The sequence below is a fragment of the Lissotriton vulgaris genome, chromosome 3_1 (assembly GCF_964263255.1).
Source record: "Lissotriton vulgaris chromosome 3_1, aLisVul1.2, whole genome shotgun sequence".
NCBI lineage: Eukaryota > Metazoa > Chordata > Amphibia > Caudata > Salamandridae > Lissotriton > Lissotriton vulgaris.
Genome location: NC_141689.1, coordinates 868443172 through 868464643, shown reverse-complemented (window position 1 = coordinate 868464643; position 21472 = coordinate 868443172). Strand labels below are relative to the sequence as shown.

The 21472-nt window shown below is 45.0% G+C and overlaps 1 protein-coding gene across 1 annotated transcript in view; it reads left to right on the top strand.

Moving 5' to 3' along the window:
* AOPEP (aminopeptidase O (putative)) overlaps positions 1–21472 on the top strand; it is a 1575581-nt gene that overhangs the window by 1551498 nt on the left and 2611 nt on the right. Inside the window, exon 16 of the mRNA XM_086961188.1 lies at positions 12413–12557. Coding sequence (XP_086817314.1) covers positions 12413–12553 — 141 coding nt within the window. The 3' untranslated portion in view covers positions 12554–12557. The remainder of the gene's footprint in view (positions 1–12412; positions 12558–21472) is intronic.

Genomic DNA, 21472 nt, shown 5'->3' with positions numbered 1-21472 from the left:
TCAAGTCAAATCCGGCTCCCCACTGGACTCTGCCCCTCCCAGCGCACTGGTCCAAGCTGACAACATCATTCTTCCAACACTCTTGGAGCTTCTGAATTCCTCTATAAAGACAGGACTGGTGCCATTGGCTTGGAAACATGCCATGGTGCGGGCACTTATGAAAAAACCCACTCTGGATCCTGGCAATTTGAGTAACTACCGCCCGATATCACTGCTTCCCTGGTTTGCCAAGATTCTCGAGAAACATATCAACATCCTTCTAACTGAGTTTCTCGAGCACAACCATCTGCTTGACATCTCCCAGACGGGCTTCCGCCCTAAACATGGGACGGAGACTGCCCTGTTGGCAGTGACAGAAGAGGCAAGGCGGATTTTGGATCGGGGAGGATCAGTGGCAGTGATCCTCCTCGATCTGAGCGCTGCCTTTGACACGGTAAACCATAAAATCCTCTTAAATCGCCTATCCGATCTGGGAATTTCAGGAGAAGCCCTGGACTGGTTTAAGTCCTTTCTGAGTGACCGCACCTTTCAGGTGTTTGAAAGCTCGACCGTCTCTTCAGGCAGACCGCTGGGATGTGGGGTGCCGCAGGGCTCCTCGTTGAGCCCTACACTTTTCAATGCGTATATGAGGCCACTGACTGAGATCGTTCGTCCGCATGGTATCAACATCATTACCTATGCGGATGATACTCAGCTAGTGGTCTCCCTTGTGCAGGGGAACAACTGCCAACCACAATCCAACCTAGCGATGTGCTTGGAGGAGGTCAAGAGCTGGATGACCATGTCTTGCCTGAAACTCAACGACGATAAAACGGAGCTCATGCTCCTAGGCCCTGCAGCCCCTACCACCTTGGAGCTGCTATGGCCTTCGAGCATGGGCGCTCCTCCCACTCCCAGAGATAACATAAAAAGTCTGGGAGTGTGGTTGGACAAATCGTTGACTTTTAATACCCAGGCAACTAAGGTTTCTGCGGTCTGCTTTGGCCTCCTCAGGTCGATTCAAAAAATCCTTCCTCTTCTCCCATTTGAGGCCAGGCAGATAGTGATCCAAGGCCTAATTCAATCTCGCCTTGACTTCAGCAACTCACTGTACCTCGGGGCTCCGGAGTACAGCCTGCAAAAACTGCAGCGGACACAAAACTGTGCAGCCCGCTCTTTGCTGGGACTCCCACGCAGAACCTCGATAAAGCATGGCCTAAGGACTCTCCACTGGCTTCCCGTCAGGGATAGAATAAAGTTTAAGACACTCTGCGTTGCCCACCAAGCCTTTTGGAAGACTGGCCCAGAAATCAATCATGCCCTAATTCTTCCCTATCAGCCCAATAAACCACTCCGTTCCTTAAATGCCTTTTTGGCAAAAGTCCCTAGGATCTACAGAGCTAGATCAAGAGGCCGCTCTTTTGCCTACAACGCGTCCAAACTGTGGAACACTCTTCCATGCCATTTGAGAAGCAACTCCAATTTAGCAAGCTTCCGTAAACAGCTCAAGACCTTCTTGTTTAATTAATTCAGATCCTTCCTGGATCGTCTTTCTGGAAGACACTGTTCTAGTTTTAGCGCCTGGACGCCTCAGGGCAACTGTTGCGCTCTATAAAACTGCTTTTCGTTTCATTCATTTCATTTCATTTCATTTCATTTTCATTTCATTATTATTCACACAGCTCTGATGATGCACCTCAGACACTGGCTCACAGCTGTTATTATTAACACAGCTCTGATGATGCACCTCAGGCACGGGCTCACAGCTGTTATTATTCACACAGCTCTGATGATGCACCTCAGGCACAGGCTCACAGCTGTTATTATTCACACTGCTCTGATGCGCTCTCTAATACTCTTTACTAATAAATCACTCCTACTCACTATCAACTTCTCAATCTCCTACTTACTCTGTGTGTGGGTGCTAATGCAATAGGTCTTGCATATGCAAGCAATGAGGCTATTGGCAATGTAAATGACAATGCCATTTATTTATGATTAAAAAAAACAATCATGAGCAATGCCAATAGCTCTACCTTTAATGCCTTTAATGCTGCCGAGACCATTGCATTGTAAATGCTTGTTTTTCAAGAGCAAACCCCTCCTATGGGAGTTTTTCCTTGAAGATCTAAATGGTTTGCTGAGCGGCCTCAACAAGAGAGGCACTTGCTCTTCACACCAGCCACCTCAGTGGAGGTTGCTCTGAAGGATTTAGAAATCCATGCCAGGCAGACAGTCCTCTGCCAGGGCAGCATAGGCCATAGCCTCTGTAAACCTGGCTGCCAACTGCCGTGATCTAAATGACCCCTAACGTATTTCCATTTCCCCCCATATCTCGTGGCTTTGTCTCCCCTAGTCTGGGTCTCTCAATTGCAGTCCTTGAGCTGCCTAGCACACAGCTGTGCCTAGTGAAGAGAAATCGGTGTTAGTGTGTACTTATAGTTTCTTCTCCATGTTCCATGGCACCTTGGAATGCAGTGGCGCGCTCATCATGGCATGAGCATGAGCTTTTATTCTTCGGACAATATTAATAATAGATTTGAGATTCATATTGAGCTGCTTGCTCAGGAAATCTGCAATGGTCACTTTGCGCTCAAGTATAAATGGACCATAAGGGTAGACTACATTTCCTGGATGTCATCAGTGTACCATGTCCATGCTTGTCAGAGACGGTGATCCTCTACATCACCGGAGAAGGGCTTAGGGTGCCATGATCCACCCTATGAACAAATTCTAAAGGCAGATTAGCTTGAACATCTTCATCCACTATAATATGTAAAGCGCTACGATACCTTCGGGTCTAGCTAGCGCTATATAAAACTCAAAATAATAACAAATAATAATAATTTCTGTGAGGATACCATTAGGCAAGTCTATGAAAGTGCTCATACTTTTGAATATGAAGTGGCAGAATCCCCCTGCTTTCACGTTTTTAACCACATCGGTGCTCATGACAGCTCCCGGCCGTCCTGAGTCACGGTAGGCATGTGCTTATGACAGCCGGGAGCCGGCCGAACGTTGCTGCTCCGCCCACCCGCTGTTAATTCCCCGCCTGTGCGGGAGAATTAATCAGTGGGCGGAGTTCTGATGGCTCCCGGCCGTCATGAGCACACACCCACCGTGATTTATGACGGCTGGGAGCCGTTATGAGCATTGCGCCCACCCCTAGCCCCGCCCGCACTGCGGCGTAATTCCCGCAGCAGGGAAGGGATTAAGGGATGCTAGTAATATTTGCATAGCACACCTTTTCTTATTAATATGGCTTTGTTCATAGTCACCTGGGTTACAATCCACAAGTTTCCAGGGTTTTCAGCGTACACCAAGTCGTCCTGCGTTGATAGATTAGGATTTTGCATTTTAGTCTATCTCTCTATTGGGTGCTAATGTCTAGTATGGTGTCCAGATAGACCACAGTCTTAAGTCGTCACGTGTTGGTTTATTTGGTAGTCTATTTATTTTAATTTTATTTATAACGTTTTATATAGCACAAACAAGATCCCGAAGGATATCAGAGCGCTTTACAAAAAGGATAGAAGGAGGGTAATACATCCAATATCGACATTAGGTAGGAATAAAAGCAATAATAATCACATAATTACAAGACGCATGGGTCAAAGGAGAGTAATACAATAAGCGGGTACATAGTGGATTGTTTCAGTTTATCTCTATGTTGGGTGGTAATGTCAAATATGGTGTTTTAAAGACTGTAATCTTAAGGAATTTTGTGTTGGTTTATTTTGGTGTTGGGTTTTAGTCTCTGTTTATGCTGGGTGGTAATGTCTACTATGGTGCCCATGCAGACCGTAGTCTTAAGTCGTCCTGTCTTGGTTTATAGTCTTATATCGTCCTGTCTTGGTTTATTTCAAAGTTGCTTCAGTTTGACTCAGTGTTGGGTGGTAATGACTCATATGGTGTTCAGATAGACTGTTACAAGACTATAAAGGTCACCCACCCATGGGTTGGGGCTAGAAGCCCTATAGTGCAGAATAACTGGGGTATAATCCCCTCTGAGCTCCGCAGTATGCTGTTCTCAAGGCGCCAATGGCTCACACCGACACTCTTGTATTTATTAAAAGCAGTGCATAAATAAACGACAGCCTTTTCTTCCTAACCTTAGAGATGCTTCCGTTGTTTCTGTAAAATGATTTATAGAAAAGCAGGGCTACTTCCGAAGCTTTCATTCCGTGTCCTTGTGTCACCCCCACCTGACCTTGAACTTCCCTTCCAAATGCTTGTATTCCAACGAGAACAGTAATCCTTCAGGACCCACGTTCAACTCCGCTGTACACTGACGTGAAGTAGCAGTAGTTTTCTTGGCGGGAGTTTGGGCTGTGTATTATTTATGCCTGGCGTGCAGCTGGCTGCGGCCGGTCAGCTCTGAACATTCTGTTCCAGATGTGGATTCCTTCCATTAACTGCACACTCGCCCGATCACACCCGCCCTTGTTTTCTTTCCCACACTCGCGCGCTCCTGCTGCTGTGCACTCTCTTCGCACCTGACCTGTGCCCTTTTACCTCATGCGCACTCACTCCCTGTCGTGTGGCCCGTCGCGCGCTCGGACCCTCTCCCACGCTCTGCCACCATCCTCGGGACAGCCAATGCTGCAACCAATGCTGCAAGCAAATCCGTGTCCTCTGGGTGTTTCATACATTCTTGCGAGCTGTGTGTGATTACCGGCCAGACACACCATAAAGGGCCTTAGTTTTCGTTCATGTTGAAATGGCACACATGCCTTCCTGCGTTTTTGGCTGCCTCGAGATGAAATGAACGATGAACACACCCAGGTCACAGAGTCCATTTTGAGAGCCAAGTGCAGCTGCAGTGTGTTTGTAGCGCAGCCGGTGCCAAATAAGGATCAGGTCTTTTTCCTGCTTTGCATAGATGGAATTTTTGAAAATTAGTAATCTTGTTACTGTTCTCTATCAGACACAGTAGCAAGTGTCTTTTTTTCAGTGTACGGGTAATGTGGGCTGGTTTCAGGGACCTGTCTGGAACACTGTATGTGTTGGCCTGCAAAGCCATTCAAATCAACTCCAACAACGCCAAGATTCAACCACTGTTGGCCGTTTGTTCAATCTGAAGCCGAAATGGACACGATCCTGCAATAGAAACAGGAGTTTGCCCATCTCCAAGCATTCAGAATGCCACCAAAAAGTTTGATGGAGCCGGACAAAAAGGGACATGGACTTAGAAGAACTAGAGCACCCAAGGACCGCAGAACCACAGGAGGAGGAGGGACAAGGTTTCTTCTGCGAGGAAGAGTACCCAGTTTCCCAGGGCATGTTCCAGGGTACCGAGGGGTTGAAATATCGCGATACTCAATGGCAGGGCCTGGGGACTGATTCCCCAGACGAGGGGATAGACACTTATCTGTTGAGGCCTTGACCTTCGGACGGCATCCCCATGTATAACCAGCTAATAAAAAGCGCTGCAGATAAGTATGGTGTACAACTTGAGGAAGAACATTCTATTTTTTTTTTCTTTTAGAAACATTACTACCATTCCAAAGTAGGAGTCTATCTCTACCCATGCTCCCTAGCATACTGGACCAGGGAAGAGAGCCCTTCAAGGAACCTGGAACATGCAGGGCAGTAACACTTACGACTGAAAAGAAATATACACACTTTTCAAAGGACCATCCTTATCTTCGAGGGACCGTACCAGTAGACTGTATCATTGTTGCCATGGCAAGAAAGAGGGCAAACGTCCCCACTGCCTCCGGACTACATCCGCATAAAGAAAGTAAGAATATGGACATGGTGGGGAGAAAGTTTGACAGGGGAGCTGCAACACAATGGTGCATAGCCAATTCTAATGCCCTGCTAAACAGGTATGCATATCAGCACTGGGAGGAGATGGCAGAGCTGATGAAACACCTGCCTGGTCAATACCAGAGAAGAGAACCGTCCCTTGCAAACGAAGGGAAAATATTGCCAACAACGGCTTAAAATCTGCACTAGATGCTACAGACTGCAAGTAGACAGATGATGACAGGGACCACCCTACAAAGACATGCCTGGCTAAGAGTGTCTGGGTTAAAAAATGAGGTGCAAGCAAACATCATTAACACGCCATTCAATGGAGAACAACTTTTGGCAGTACAGTGGATGAAACCCCGCAGCAGCTTAAAAAAGACAATGACGCATCTGTGGCGTAACAAAACTTGAGGAGGCCCCTCTGCAAGATTTATTTATTTTTATTTTTAGAGTTTTATATAGCGCGAACTTGAACCGATTAGGTTATCAGAGCGCTTTACATAGCACCAGTTCCGTTACATGTTATCAAAGCACTTTACATAGAATCAGTTACGTTACACATTTCAGGAACACATTTCTTTTTGTTCTAGTGAATAGGGTTATCTCTTCACACGAGGGAAGGGATACACCTGGCTATACTCCAACAGTCACACAGGCGACTAGTCGTTAAAGCTATAACTCTAAACACAGGGAGGAGATACACATGGATACAATCTAAAAATCACATAGGATACTAGTCATTAGAGTTATCTTCTATATACACCGGAGGGATATGACTGGAAACACTCTAAGGGTCACATAGGGGTGGTAGAGAGTACAAATATGACTGGAAACACTCTAAGGGTCACATAGGGGTGGTAGAGAGTACAAAGGTCCACTACAAACACTAGTGATAAGAGTCAACTACATACACATAGGAAGGGATATGACTGGTTAAACTCTAAGAGACGCATAGGGGTGGTATATGGTGTAAGGACTTCAGCGACTACCAAAGCTTAGCATTATTGCAATCGGTCAAAGATGCAGTCACAGCATAGAGGAGGGTGGGTGGGATGCAAGGTATGGAGGGAAGGGCTAGAGTCCAACGAAAACTGTCCGAAAACAGCAGCATTCACAGCATAGAGGAAGGGTGGGTGGGATGCAAGGTATGGAGGGAAGGGCTAAAGTCCAACGAAAACTGTCCGAAAGCAGCAGCAAAGTGTCATTCAGGATAGCACGCAAGTCGAGAAGTCCAGGAGAGAAGGTGGGAGCCCAGGAGTGAGATGGAGGCCAGCTGCTGGCGCATCGCCATCTTGGAGAGCCTGCGCCCATCAGAGTTCACCAGAGGCACTATCCTCACAGCGTACCGGGCACAGCCACAGGCAGCAGAAGGTGGTGGATCAGTTCGGGAGACCAGAGCCCAGTTGAGCACAACGTTGTTGTTTTTCCATGAGGAATCCTTTTCCCACGCTTTTATATGCTTTTTTTTACTAAACCAGTGGAAGAGGATCACATGCACTCTTGAAGGGGATCACATGCACTCTTCAAGGGGATCACATGCACTCTTCTATCCGCTCTGCTGGCATTTGTTGACCGAAAATTGGTTAGCTATCAACCAAGAAATCAGGATTTACATACACTATGCAAAGTAGGGAAATGCACTGGCATGAAGGTTGCCTTCTGTGATCCTCTGGATATTGGTAATTTTTTGTGTCGCTCTTGAGTCTCCAGTGTTGCTGTCGGGCTAGGTTTTAATTGTATTTGACAAAATAGTAAGATAGGCCAAGTTTGTGTTCACTTATCTCCTGGTTCTGGGCCTAACAGGTTTTCTAGTTTGTCTTGCAGTCGTTGTGAAGTTTTCCCAGCTGAGATATTCAAATATGGATTTCATGGACGTGGGGAAGTGAGGAGTTCATGTTACTTTTGTTTTTTGCCAAGATTTGATGCAAAGGCTAATTTTGGCTCACTTTGTCAAATCAGTCCTATGGTGTTTGGCAAGAAAATTTTGGCTGCAGCCAACATCTGCCATAAATACAATGCTTTGCCTCTCTGTTCAAAAGTTAATCGACGTAGGTCGTAGGGCTCCTACCGCGTCCCCCGCTGTACGTGGAGGGGCCCCCTCTGGACACAATCAGGAGCTCTCCGGCCGGAGTACTACGCTAAGTGGGCCCCTGGAGCTTGCCCCCTCAGCTGCGGGGGCATGTGTTATGCCCCTGTACCTTTTACTCTCTGACTCATGACAAACATAATTTTACTATGTTCTCGCACATATCCCTTTCTAGAGTCTTCCCCCATCACTCCTTTGACTCATCCCAAACCTCATTTTAGTACCACGAGCTACAAAACAACACTTTCTAGACTCTTCCCTCCTCTGTCCTATTCAATCCACCTAACGTGTCTTTTGCCGCTAATGAGATCCACAATACAGACCTACGGCATATCACAGATGTGCACATATTGTAATTTTTCCCACGTCGGAGGTGAGCATAATTTGGGATAGATAAAATAATGGCGCCACCATGTGCCTGTCTGCTGCACGTTTTGCAGGCAAACTAGACACAATGGTATTCCTAATGCCAGCTTTATGAAACAGTGATACTCAAAAGTACAGCCCGGGGGCTGCTTGCGGCCCTCCCGAACTTTGCATATGGCCTCTTTGTGAACAGCACTGGGCTGCAAAAAATAAATAGAAAAAAAGAAGTAAAGGTGTCCTGCACCACTTAACTTTAGGAACACATTCTTTTTTTGAAGACATCTTGCAACAAACGTGAACAAAATATGAACATCTCTACATAAATCCAAACAAATGCATTTCTTTAACATGCAGAAGCATTTCATCTTAGTATATCAGTGCATTGAGAAGTATTTTTTAAGCAATAGTTTGCAAACTTGAATTTTGAAACATTCATCTTCCCCCAACCCTGGCGGCAATGAAAATAGTGAACCAAGAGGCAAGTCAGTTGTTATGTTCACCGTCTGAGTGGCCTGGGTTGCTATTTTACATGGACAGCACATGACATCCTGCTGACATCAATGCGGCCATCGGTCACACAACAGACCAAACCTTTTTGCCCCCTGGAAAATGTGTTCACCCATGATGTAGGACATGCGATCTGTCTAGATGAGAAGCCACTCGGTTGTGTGGCTGCATGCCACACAGTTAACTTGGAATCCTACAGCCCTCTGAAAGGCTCCCAGTTCCGGTACCATGAAGGTATTTTGAGAGCCCTGCATTACACACATCACGTCCCAAAAGCCATAAGAAGTGCTTTGATTCTGTATTTATACTCAGGGTCTCCGATGAAGCAAGCCAGGAGTTTGATAACTCAAAAAATCCTAGACTTGGTAAAAATAGTAAAATGAACGACAAGACTGGAAACATGTCACCCACATACACCGCATGAACATGTGCTTAGCATGTCGGTACGAAAGATCAGCTCAACCTTGCATCCTTCACAGGTCGGTAAAATAAGTACTATTATGTTAAGTCATACTGTGAATAAACCATCAAAAGTAGTTTGCTTCGGAGTTGGCGGTGGTATAGAAATAGTGAATGCTATCAGTAGTCCCTATGTGAAGAAGTCAGGAAGTGGCACAATCAACAGCTGGGAGAAATGCGCAATAGGACATATTTCACTCCAGAACCATGTTAATCAACATTGCAGAATCTCTGTGATGAGTCCCTCCAAGAATATGTTCTAAAATAAATAAAGAGCTAGGCACTTGCATTTAGCCTGGTTCGGACTGCTCATAACCTTTGGCACAAAAATGAACTGAGGCATAGCGGAATGTGCCCAGGGTCACACAATGTGGTCAAGACGAAAGCGGTCACTAAAACCTGTTGAATTGGAATCAAAGTAGCCAGCTTTTTTAATTGGGCCCTAGCACGCGCACCCCTGCAGTTTGCGAGGGACAAAACCAGCTCTAAAAACTAAGAATGTGTTTGGGAGGGCTGAAGGGCTATGCTGAGGGGGCCTCCTGGAGCTTGCGGCTCCCCCGCACCACGGGGGCCTGTGTTACGCCCGTGTGACACGCCAAGTCAGTAAAAGTGATCCAAAACACCAACTCTCTCATCCACTACACAGGTCGGAGGGAGGATAGGAGCCTTCCTCCAGGAGCGGAGAAAGGTCACTTCAGACAAGTGGATATTCATCTTCACCAAGTATGGATATTGCATCCTTAAAAGTATGTTAGGCAGCAATTGTGGCCTATACAAGCGTGAACATAGGAAGAAGATTCTTCAAATCCCTAGTAATCAAATGATTCCAGGAGGAAGCAAATAACAATAGCCACACCAAGAATTGTACCAACACCTACATGGAGCTTAATTGTGGTGCTAACTCAACTGATGAGGAATTCTTCTGAACCACTTCACAAGGCCTCTTTAAAATTGGTCACACTTAAAACTGCATTTTAAATCGTAATGCCATCTCTCAGAAGAGTGAGTTAGAAGTGTTCACCATCCAAGAGCCATACATACAAATACAGGATAGTCACAAGGACAACCCCACATTTTCTCCCAAAGTTTATATAACATTTTCACATAAACCAGACCATCTAAATGCTTAGTTTCTTCCAAGAGCCAAAGTTTCAACCTGAAAGAGCAGTACATACACTAGACGTCAGAAAAGCGCTAATTTACTATATGGAAATCAGTCCAGAAAGGAAAACAAATCTTTGTGTCATTCACAGACAATAACAAGGGGAAACCAGTTACGAAAAACACCATTGTAAGGATGATTTTTCAGACAATCAAGGTGTGCCCCACAACAGATGGCATACAACCGCTAATCAAATCAAAAGCACACTCTACACATAAGAAAAGAGTTACTGTTGCCTTCCTGGCAAATATCCCGCTGTATGACATATGCATGGCAGCCACTTGGTCAGCAGTGGACACGTTCACAAAACACTACTGTTTCGACATACAGTTGCACAAAGAGGGACAACTGGGCCAGAGAGTGCTAAAGCATCTATTTACAAGGTCAATGTCCTCTCCAATCCAGCCTACACAAGTATTAAAAAAAAAAGGAACATATGCTACAAAATCAATGCACAGCATGTGAATCCAGAAAAGATTCATGTTGTAAAACGACATGGTTTCTTACCCGTAGGAGTAGTTTTGCAACTTGAAGAATGTTCTGGATTCCCAGGTGATCCACCTGCCTCCTCAAGAGTTGAGGGAGCAGAAGTGGACACTGTTACTATGGAAACAAAAGAATCTGTAGATAGCCACCACGCGGTGAATCTTCCAGAGAGGGGCATAGGACGTCAAGAGAGGCTGCATTAGGCACCAAATAGTGGGACACCCGACGCCCAACAACAACCAAAATAATAAGTGAAAGAAAGAACAAGAATTTGCAATGCAATAGGTCTTGCATTTACGAGAGTTTAAGCTATTGGCATTGTAAATGAGTGCCATTTCATTTATCTGTTTTGATAAATAACACATAAATAAAAGGCACTGTCAGGTACAATGCCAATAGCTCAAACTCTTGTAAATGAGAGACCCTTTTTAATTTCAAAGAATCAGCCGCCATTGTCCCGGGCTGCTTGGAAAGTGAAAGCGCGTATGGTACTCTGAATGATGCAGGAAAGCATGTCGTGCCTGCAGTAGGAGAAACTCATTAAGGAAAATAGTGCTTACAGACTAAATAAGACATACCGCGTAACAACAGAAGTAAAAGGACCAGTCCTCATGGGATCATTTGTATTGTGTGCATTTATGGAATTGTCTTCCTTATCTAAACATTTACATGTGGTGTCAAGCCACCATATCACCCCCAAAATGATCTGATGCATCTTTGGCTAGTCCACAAAGGCTTCTAAACGTCTGACGAGAAGACGATTCACTGTCTGGTTTGTCTCCAGGCACCTGTAGCAAATATTCAAGTGCAAAGAGAGAATCGCCATGTCCCTGAAAGTATCTGCAGCCCCATCTGGATAACAGAGGCATGCTGGTGTCCCTTCAGCATTTCTGAAACACATACCCATCGCACGTCTGGGTGAATCCCACATCCTTGTGCTACTTTCTATCTCATAGTGGCCACTCTTGTACTTTTGGTGTCATGGTGCTTTAGACTGGTCAAAGCACACACCATGAGGACGCTGACATCAGATCATTGTGCACAAATTTGAAGCTGCTAATGATTCAGAGGACATTCTAGTTTCTCCTGAGGTGACTGTGGCATGAGCAAAAAGTTTGTACTGTCGGGGTGCATCATGGGAACACCATGGTAGCTCCACATCCAATCCCCGAACACAATGCTGATACCTCATTCTCAGCCATCCTCAGAAACGAAATGGCCCCTCTCCCAAGTCTCCTTATCGAAGAGTAATTTCCACATTTGTCTAGAAAATATCCAAACTGTTTTCTTGTTGTTAAGGCACATGAGAGGTCTGTTGACACACTGTAATAGTATGTGTAAAGAAACTCAGAATATGTTTTTGACTAGTATGCCTTCTACATAAACTATAGTATGCCATTGCATTGTGGTTGGCACAAGCGTGAGACCCCAATCTACATAGCACCTAGGGTACCCAGGGAGGGACAAGCTGAGAATGGGTATTTCCTTCCGATGCATGGATGTCCAAAGCCCATCAGCACGGTCCATTCTGCAGAAGCTTGCCTTTTGAAAATAAAAGCCAAACCTTTATATTGCTGGCTAAAAGAATGTTTTTTTCTTTTCTTCCCTAGGCGATGGGTGTATATCTGTATGGAGAGCTAATGGTCAGCGAAGATGCCAAACAGCAGGAGCTTGCACGGAGATGCTTCGCAGCTGTCCAAGATCAAATGGATGCGTCTTCCCTGAGGGTGGTGGAGGAGATGTTGTTTTGAATAGGTGATTTTTTAATCACAATTTATTCTTGACGAGAGCCCCCTTAAAGGAGGGTATGGACTGTTCGGTGTCTCTCCCTCTCCGAGCGTAAATAAAGTCACACAGGTGGTATTCTTATTTTCCCCAGTTGTGTATTTAATGGATGGATAACACAATCCCTTTTAACATGGAAAGCCAAGACGATGTCGTCTTTGAATGTTCAAGAGTTTTGAAGTATCACTACATTTCACACATGATTAATAAAGATATGTTATGTTATTTATTTGTTAAAGCGCAAACAGCTGCCCCAGCAACGGAGCGTCCCGGCGCTGACCTAACCAGTACCTGAGGAGAGGGGGGGAACCAACAGAGGAATTAGATGACAGAGAAGAGATGGGTTTTGAGTTCCTTTCGGAAAGCGATCAGATTGGTTTGGGTACGGATGTGTGGAGGTAGGGAGTTCCATAGCTTAGCCCCTAAGACTTTGAAGGAACGTCCACCCGTTCTACAGAGCTTAGTTCGGGGGACCATCACGAAGTGTTGTCCCAGTGAGCGCAGGTTGCGCTGGGGAGTGTAGGGTACCAGAAGCGGGCGCAGGAGTTCAGGACAATCAGAGTTGAGAATTTTAAATGCCATGGTCAGGGTTTTAAAATGGATCCGAGATTCAATTGGCAGCCAGTGCAAATTGCGGATGGTGGCTCTGGCAGAACACCTACGTGGGAGACCAACCACTGCTCTGGCGGCCGAGTTCTGGATACGTTGCAGTCTTGCTAGTTCAGCTTTGTTTGCCCCCAAGAGTAAGACATTGGCATAGTCCAGCCGGGCAAGAATCATAGATTGTATAATGAGCTGGCGGGTTTTGGAGTCAAAGAATCCAAGTATGGGGTTGAGGCTCCTCATGAGACCCACACACGTAGCTGCCACTTTCTTCGTGTGGGACTGAAAGTTAAGTGAGGGGTCGAGCCAGACACCTAGGTTTTTGACGACATCTTTTGGCACGGGGTGGGGCCAAGCACAGAGGGCCACCAATGATCGCTCCAAAGGCTGGGGTTTTTTCCCAGGAGGAGGACCTCAGTTTTCCCGGCATTTAGCTGCAAGCAGTTGAGTGTCATCCACCGTGCGACTGCTGCGAGGCCATCTCTGAATTTGGTTGCCGAAGGTGATGGACCTTCTGAGAGTGTGATGACCAGCTGTGTGTCGTCAGCGTACGACACCAGCGTGAGGTCCCACTCTTTTGCCACCACTGCGAGAGGCTGGACGTATAGATTAAAAAGGGATGGGCTAAGCGCCGACCCCTGGGGGACCCCTTGTCCGATGGAATGGGGTTGAGAGATGTAGGGTGGGGCTGAAACTTGAAAGGACCTGTCCTTTAAGAAGGACTGGAACCATTCAAGGGCTAATTCGCCAATCCCAATGGCCTCAAGTCGTTTCAGCAAGATGTTGTGTGAGACCGTGTCAAAGGCCGCGCTGAGATCCAACAGGATCAGCGCGGCACTTTGACCGGCGTCTAGGATACCTCGAAGGTGCTCCGTAGTGGTCAACAGAGCCGACTCAGTGCTGTGACCTGGTCTGAAGCCGTTTTGGGAAGGGTCCAGGACATGGTTTTGCTGCATGTGGTGGGATAGTATTTTGTTGACATGAGCTTCCGCCAGTTTTGACGTCCAGGGGAGCAGTGAAATGGGCCGGAAATTTTCTGGTTTATTGGGGTCCATTGTGGGTTTTTTGATGATGGGTGAAACCCAAGCAGATTTCCAACAGGTGGGGACCACCGCTGAGGAAAAGGAGAGATTGAGTAGTTTGGCAAGCGGGGGGAGGAAGAAGTCAAGTGATTCCAAGAATTTGGACGGTCGCATGGGGTCTGCTGGGGAACCAGACTTGACCTGTCTACACAGTTTAGAAAGGTCGTCGAGGGATATGTCAGGTATTCTTAACAGTTTTGATGTCTCTGCCGCCGAATGGGGGGTGTTAGTGGGCGTAGCATCGTCTTGCGGAAAGGACGCGTAGATCTTCCTCACTTTTTCAATAAAAAAGGTGGCAAGGTCCTCGCATTGTTTCAGGGAGGTGATGCAAGAGCCTGGATTGGGGATTTTCTGGAGACTTTGGACTAAGTTGAAGATGGTTTTGGTGGGATTGGAGCTGCGTTCGATTTCCTTTGCGTAGAAGGAGGCTCGAGTAGTGCGAATCGCCTTGTGGTAGGTGCGAAGTTTAGATAGGTAAATGGTTTTGTTAATGTCTAGGTAGTTTTTCCTCCACTCGCGTTCGGCTTTTTTGCATTCTTTCCGTAATGTTTTGAGTGAGTCATTGTACCATATTACAGGATCCAGCAGCTTATGGGCTTAAGGTATTGCAAAGATTACAGTAGAAGCAAGTGTGGAAGTACAGTGGGAACTGTTTGCCGGGATCTCATTGTAAAATGGTCCATGCTTTTAGCCCAACATCTCCCATTTGTGGTGGACAGATCAAACTGTTGAACCCTGCTTGTGATGGATTCTCATTAACCTTCTGCTTTAGTCTGAACCTTAAGTGAGCCCCGAGGTGTCTGCCAGAGAATAATTTGGTGGCTGTAAGCAAGCAAGCAGCTATATGTCTGTCTTGGAGAAAACTACATCTAAGCCGGGGTATGGTTGAATGTATGAATGGAAGCGGCACAAAAGACATTTAGAGGAAATCTAATCAAACTCTTGCCCCTTTAGACATGGAAGGACACTCAACCTGTAAGAAGTGAGAGTAGGGGGTCTGTCCTCTTCAGACAGACAAGAAACCCTGGAACTGATGGCATCACTGTTTATATTAGTCTTTGAGAGTATTTAATGGAATAAAATCCAGCCACAAGAACTTTCGCATTCCCATAAGGGGTTTCCAGCTTTTCACCTAAATAGAGACAACGTTTTCAAGAACCAAAGCTTAGTCAGTGGCTCACTGACTTGTTTGCAAGTGGAAGCTCAGTTCTAGGGTTAAAAGCAGTGCAATATTTTTCTTGCCATATCTCCTGTGACATCGCGGGGGTGGCCTGGTTGATATAAGTGAGGTCATTAGACACCATCGAACACAGCCGCTCCAGCCTTGTCCTCTAGCCGCCACGTCTTGCATAATGTTTTCTTCTTCCCAGCTATTCGAATACCCCGAGGTGACCTTGTGGTGTTTGTACTTGCCTGTCTCGCGCATTGTCAATTAGGCGTGGTATGGAGAGCCTCCCCGGTTCAACATGCCGCGGATTGTTGCTTAATGAAATAACCCCTCTGACAGACTACTCTCGGGTTTTCGCATAACTTTGCAGATGACTTGTCAGGAAAATGCAGACATCTGACGGGGTGAGGCTACATAAGCCTTTAGTGTGGAATTGAATAAAAAAAAAAGTCCTCTGACTCTCGCCCGTACATGTACGGAGCAATTCAAAGAAAAGCTAATCAGAATTAATAAGACCTGTTAAAATAATAATGCGCCTCTAATAGGATAGACAGCTAGGGTTAGCAGGAACAGGCTTGTTAGAATTAGCCATGCTTGTTTGGGGTCGAAATCATTTTTTTGTGCATTGAGTTCAACTAAGGCTAAACAATGTACATGCAGGTAAAAATCTGCAGATTTTAGTTCACAGAAACAGGATCTGTGGCAAAGCATGCCCGCCCCCCCACCACCGCTAGATTCTCACTGTGGAAAGTCTGCTAGAATGACGGATTTGATATTGTCAGAGGTAGAACATAAGTGAGAAATGGTGAAGGTTGAAACATCACATAACATATGTACAAGTGAGGAGCATAAAACCACGAAGCAGAATGATATTGAGATTAGAACACCAGGTTTCTGCATATATGTCGGATTTACAAACATTTCACACAAAGAAGCGCACCAACCAAAGGTGCTGTGTTGCCTTGTATCAAAGAGAGAAATAGAACATGTGCCATATCTATTAAGATATGGCACATGTATTCCTTCCTTGCACTGGCACACTTTTGGCTGCCATGCCCCAACACACACACCCTTGCACCATATTGCAAGGGAGTGTGTCTTCTCCAAAGAATATGTTTTGTACTGGAAGGGGTGCCCTTCCAGTACAAAACCTATCCTTTAAGACTGCTACCACTTAGAATGTGTGCTTTATAATGGCACACACATGCAAAGTTGGAAAAATGAAAACATTTCTACATGTTGCACCTACCTCGAAGAGCATAAAGTTTTGGCACAAATCCCGGTCTGGGACTGCTAATTGGAAATCACGTTAAAACCCAGGGGTGGTTACATGGAAACACCCATGGAACGCCATCTTGAAGCAAAGAAGGGCATCTACCAACTTAGCGTAACTTTCGTGAACTTTCCAACACAAATCCTGGTTTCTGTTGGATAGTAAATCCCACCCCAAATCTTTGCAGTGGGTTTGCATCACTTTTCCGACGTAAACCATTACATATCTGGGACCTAGTTTCTTGGTCTCGGAGATAAAATAATGTTCAATGAACATGGAAAGTTTCTGTACACATCTTTTGGTACTGTGCTAGTAGCAAATTTGAGGGTGTGTGATTGAACTTGAATTCTTATTCAATTAATCAATTGGACTGTTTAAAAGGAATACTTGCAACCCTTTCTTGAAGGCAGCGCAAGAGGTCGTGGTTCTGAATGCTGGGAGAATGCTGCTGCAAATTCTTGGTGCAGTGCCAGAGAAGCATTGGCACAGCGCTTTTTTTATTTTTTATTTCTGGATTTTTAGAGCACACATTTAATTGTTTATTGAATTTCTGTCTTTCTGTAGCACATTCAGTTTTTATACTAGGTATGTTTGAGAGTTCATGAAACCCTCAGTAAACTGGTCCCTTAGTGAATGCGTGTCATCTCTGCTCCAAGGCATTAAGTGTTAACCTATGGTAGGTATTAAATTGCCTTAGGGTTTGATAATGGGCATGTAATCTAATGCTTAAAAGAAATTTGGAAAACATGCCATACAAACTGATGCTTACAAAATAATTGGAAAATCTTGTCTGTGTTTCTATGTTTTAGATGCAAACTAAGACGTTTTCCCAAGCATACCAACCAGATTACTATTTTATGAAGATTGATCGATCAGGTTGCACCAAGTTATCCAAAACCATTTCTTTCTTTTTAAAAACTCTAGATGTTCCATTTATTTCTGCATGTAAATCAAAATTGTTTTCAAAATAAGTTCACCTACAGACAGATGCCAGAATGTCTGTCTTCTGGAAGAACCAAGTTTACCTGTTCTGCGAACTAAAGAGCTCTTATTGGTCTACCAGTCTATACGTGCCAGTAATTATCACATTTATCGTTGGCTGGGAAGTGGACCTCAAATATTACCCAGAAATCTGAGGTTTGCTATGATTGACAATGATGTCCTTTTTCTTAGACACTTCATGCAGATGAGGGAACTCTTCTTGGATCTGGAGGAGAGCACTGAAGGAAGTGGACCCAACACATTCAGATCTGTAAACAGTATAAATGTCTAGAGGGATTCAGTTCGAGAGAGCTCAAGTTAGAGAAATGATGTTGTGGCTGAGATGTGTAGTCCTCCATGACACCCAACGGCATAGTGGTCTGACAGACATTCTGATCTTAGGGGGTTGCTCTAAGGCAGTAAAGGTAACGCAGGCAGAGATTAGCAGTAGAGACAAAGGTTTGAATGGAAACCTCAACCCTCAATTCAGTCGAAATTTACTAACATGCGACACAACGAAGAACCATAACCAAAGTTGCTGCAGCTCGTTGAAGGAGAATGAGAAACCGCACCATATCTTTTAAGGTATGGTGCTGTTTTTCCCTCTCCCGTGCTGAAGCATGTTAGAATGCCATGCATCAATGCACATGAGTTTACGCCATAGTATAAGGATGTGCATGTCCTATCAAGCATAGGTTTTATACTGGAGATGTACCCTTTCTTACAACTTACTTACAACGCAATGCAAATCCTGATTTCTTTTGGAAAGTAAAGACACTTTTCACCGGTTTTTCTTACAAAAGTAATGCAAACCCGCCTCAAAGTGTTAGTAAATCATGTCCTTAAACTTCAGATTTTAGCACCTTATTAGTTTACATTTTTTTACACATTTAGCAAAGCAAAAATGTGGTATGCATATACCAAGATTCTTAGGTAAGCTTGACAGTATCATAACTGCAGCTTGACCTCATGTTTTCATGTTTCAGTACCGATTTGTATCACTTAAATTGCTTAACATGTTTTTTTTTTAAAGACAATAGGATTGCACCTTGATTGTCACTGAAAGTGTTATTTTCCTGCAACTTCTGCAACCGGTTTACTACACCTTCTGTAACCCTAGCAGGTTTAGATTTGTGTGATTCTTGTACTTCAGTGGACCTCTATCCTTCCATGCCTTCTAACTAAACATTTTTGCTAGTTCAGAAACATCTGAGCCTTTTGTGAGCACAATAGGGGGAGGGGAGCGGGCGTGGGGAGGGGTGGTGGTCAGGCAAGACAATTGCAGTTTTTCTACGATGGTGTGGCTGTTTGGGTTCCTGGCATGCTGATTTGTGACATAAGTAAAATCACATTGCCAGGGATTACCACACAACCATGGCCCTGGCTACTTTGAGGGGACATTGGATCCTTGTGCAGAACCGGACATGGGAAGGCTGAATAATATTGATACAAAAATGAAAACGATCGAGGCAAGACTGCGTGGGCACACGTGGACCCACCCACTGCTCTTCCGTGCATTCACAGTGACCTCTCTAACAAGGTCCAGAGCTTAGCTGATTGGTGAACAGTGATTACTTTCCCTTTTGTTCACAGTGGCTAAGTTCTGCACCTGAATAGAGGGTGGTTAGATGGACCATTTCTTAGGAGATGTGGGATCTCTGCGGGCAGAGTTGGATCACGGGCTAAGAAGCTGGGCTTTTTGGGTAGCTGATGGCAGGAGTGGGCTAGCAGGGATTTGAACATCCAGAATGAAATGAACACAGGAGCATCTCATGTACATAGTGTATGCAATCAATGCTTTTTGGACTTCATTACAACAGAGATGGATTTTAATTGCATGTCTTGTTGGCCATACATATCATGTAAACTCAGACTGCTCTTAATGAGGACCAATGTGCTCAAGCTATTGTGATTGCCCTGGATTTGAAAAATATGTGTAATTTTGTATTGTTTACAGTGTGCGGCAGGTGCGGGCTGGAGCTGCCGCCGGTCCAGACAGCGGAAGGACCTGTCCTCCTGTGCCTACTGAGCTGATATCAGTTCTTATTACACACACTGGCTCAGTTCAGCAGGAACAGGAGCCAGGCCCGATTTCAAAAAAAGACGCTTCAGACAAGGCTCTATCACCTTATGTACCTGAAATTGCAGAATGCACTGGCAGAGTTACAGAATTGTTTCCAAATATCACACCCAGTGGATCCCCTGTGGTCTAGTTTGTGTGCAACAAATGAATCTAAATATAGGTCAACTAGCTTGCCTCTATTTTGTTTTGATGCCATTTCATAATAGTTGCATTCTTTTCCACTTTGTTTCTATTCATTCATCGTTTAGTGGTCTTCCAATGTTGTCCTCAGTTAGAATTCAAAATGATTCACTGTTGTGCTCAGAGAATTGCTCTGGCATTACCCTGTGTTTAACATTCTGGTGTCACTCTCTTAGCACCTACCTTCCTTGTTCTTTCAACTCCTAGCTTCCTCATTGGGTTTTAATTGCAGATTTGTGCTGGTGAGAGCAATGAGACAGAAATGCAAGCCTTAATGGGCATCTGTTGTGCTTTGTTTCTTAACGTATTTACTATTTTACTCTGTAATATGATGTTTATGAATGTCATAATAAAGAAGATACTCTTAAGTGAAGCACATTCGCAAGCGTAATGCAGCACCTCTTCCCCATAACTTTTACAAATGGTTCAAAAACCAGGCATCTGCCCTGAGACACTAAGAAACATTATCCATTCCCCCTAGCCCGGGCAGCTCTCCTGGTCAAAATAGTGATGGTGTCCAAGTAGCAGACGCACCCTACCCTAGCCTGCACAAGCGAGTCTAAAATCATTTGTGGCACACACACTGACTGTGCTTTCTCAGTATTGTGGGTGCACAGCTGTTAAACGTATGTTTGTAACTACCTGTAGAATCAGCCCTGCGCATTTGTAACATTGTAAGCAGCACCCACAGCCTTCACAAAAAACAGACAAAGTATAAAAGGGTACAAGTTGTTTAATATGTATGTATAGATACTGATTATGAAAGTGCACTGGTTCTCTAAGCATATCTGTTCAAGACAGCCTCAAGCTGCAGCCTGCACAAGAGGAAACATTGTGGCGGAAAAGTTGGCCAATGTGCACATTTTCAAACTAATGCTAGCAGGCCCCAGTTGTGCCTCAGATACATTAACTTTGCTTCCACTAATTCTTATACAGTCACACCCCCATACCTTAATTGTGCTCCCCAGCTTGCAAGAAAAACTAAACATTTATCCATTTGTCTGTTCTCCCCCAACAAGGAACCCCCCTGCACGCTCTTCCGTCCACCATTCAAACCTTTAAAAGGTCCCTGTCTTCTCCACGGGGTTAGTGCAATGGGAAGATACATTTTTTAAAAAGGTCATTAATGAAGGACATGACAGGGATTTAACCTCCCCACATCCTCTGCTGTGTCTAGCACCGAGCAGCACAGAACAATCCTCAGAGGCATTTTCCTCTTTCTGTATATGCTACAGAATGCAGCACGCATAGAAAGAGGAAGTAGCAAGGCGAAATAGGGTTATTTCTCCTCTCTATGCCTCACTGGGGAAGGCGTAGCATTTTGACGCATTCCCAGGTTAACTCGTTTTACTAAATTTGAAAATGTGGCAAAATCCAAAGGTGGATGCATGGGAACTTCCGTGCTCCTCCCTTGAAACTCCCGCCCAATTGCAGGCAGTGCTACGCGCTGTGTTCCCATACTTTGTATTTACAAAACCACGCAAAGCCGTTGCATGGCTTAGTAAATACCCAAAA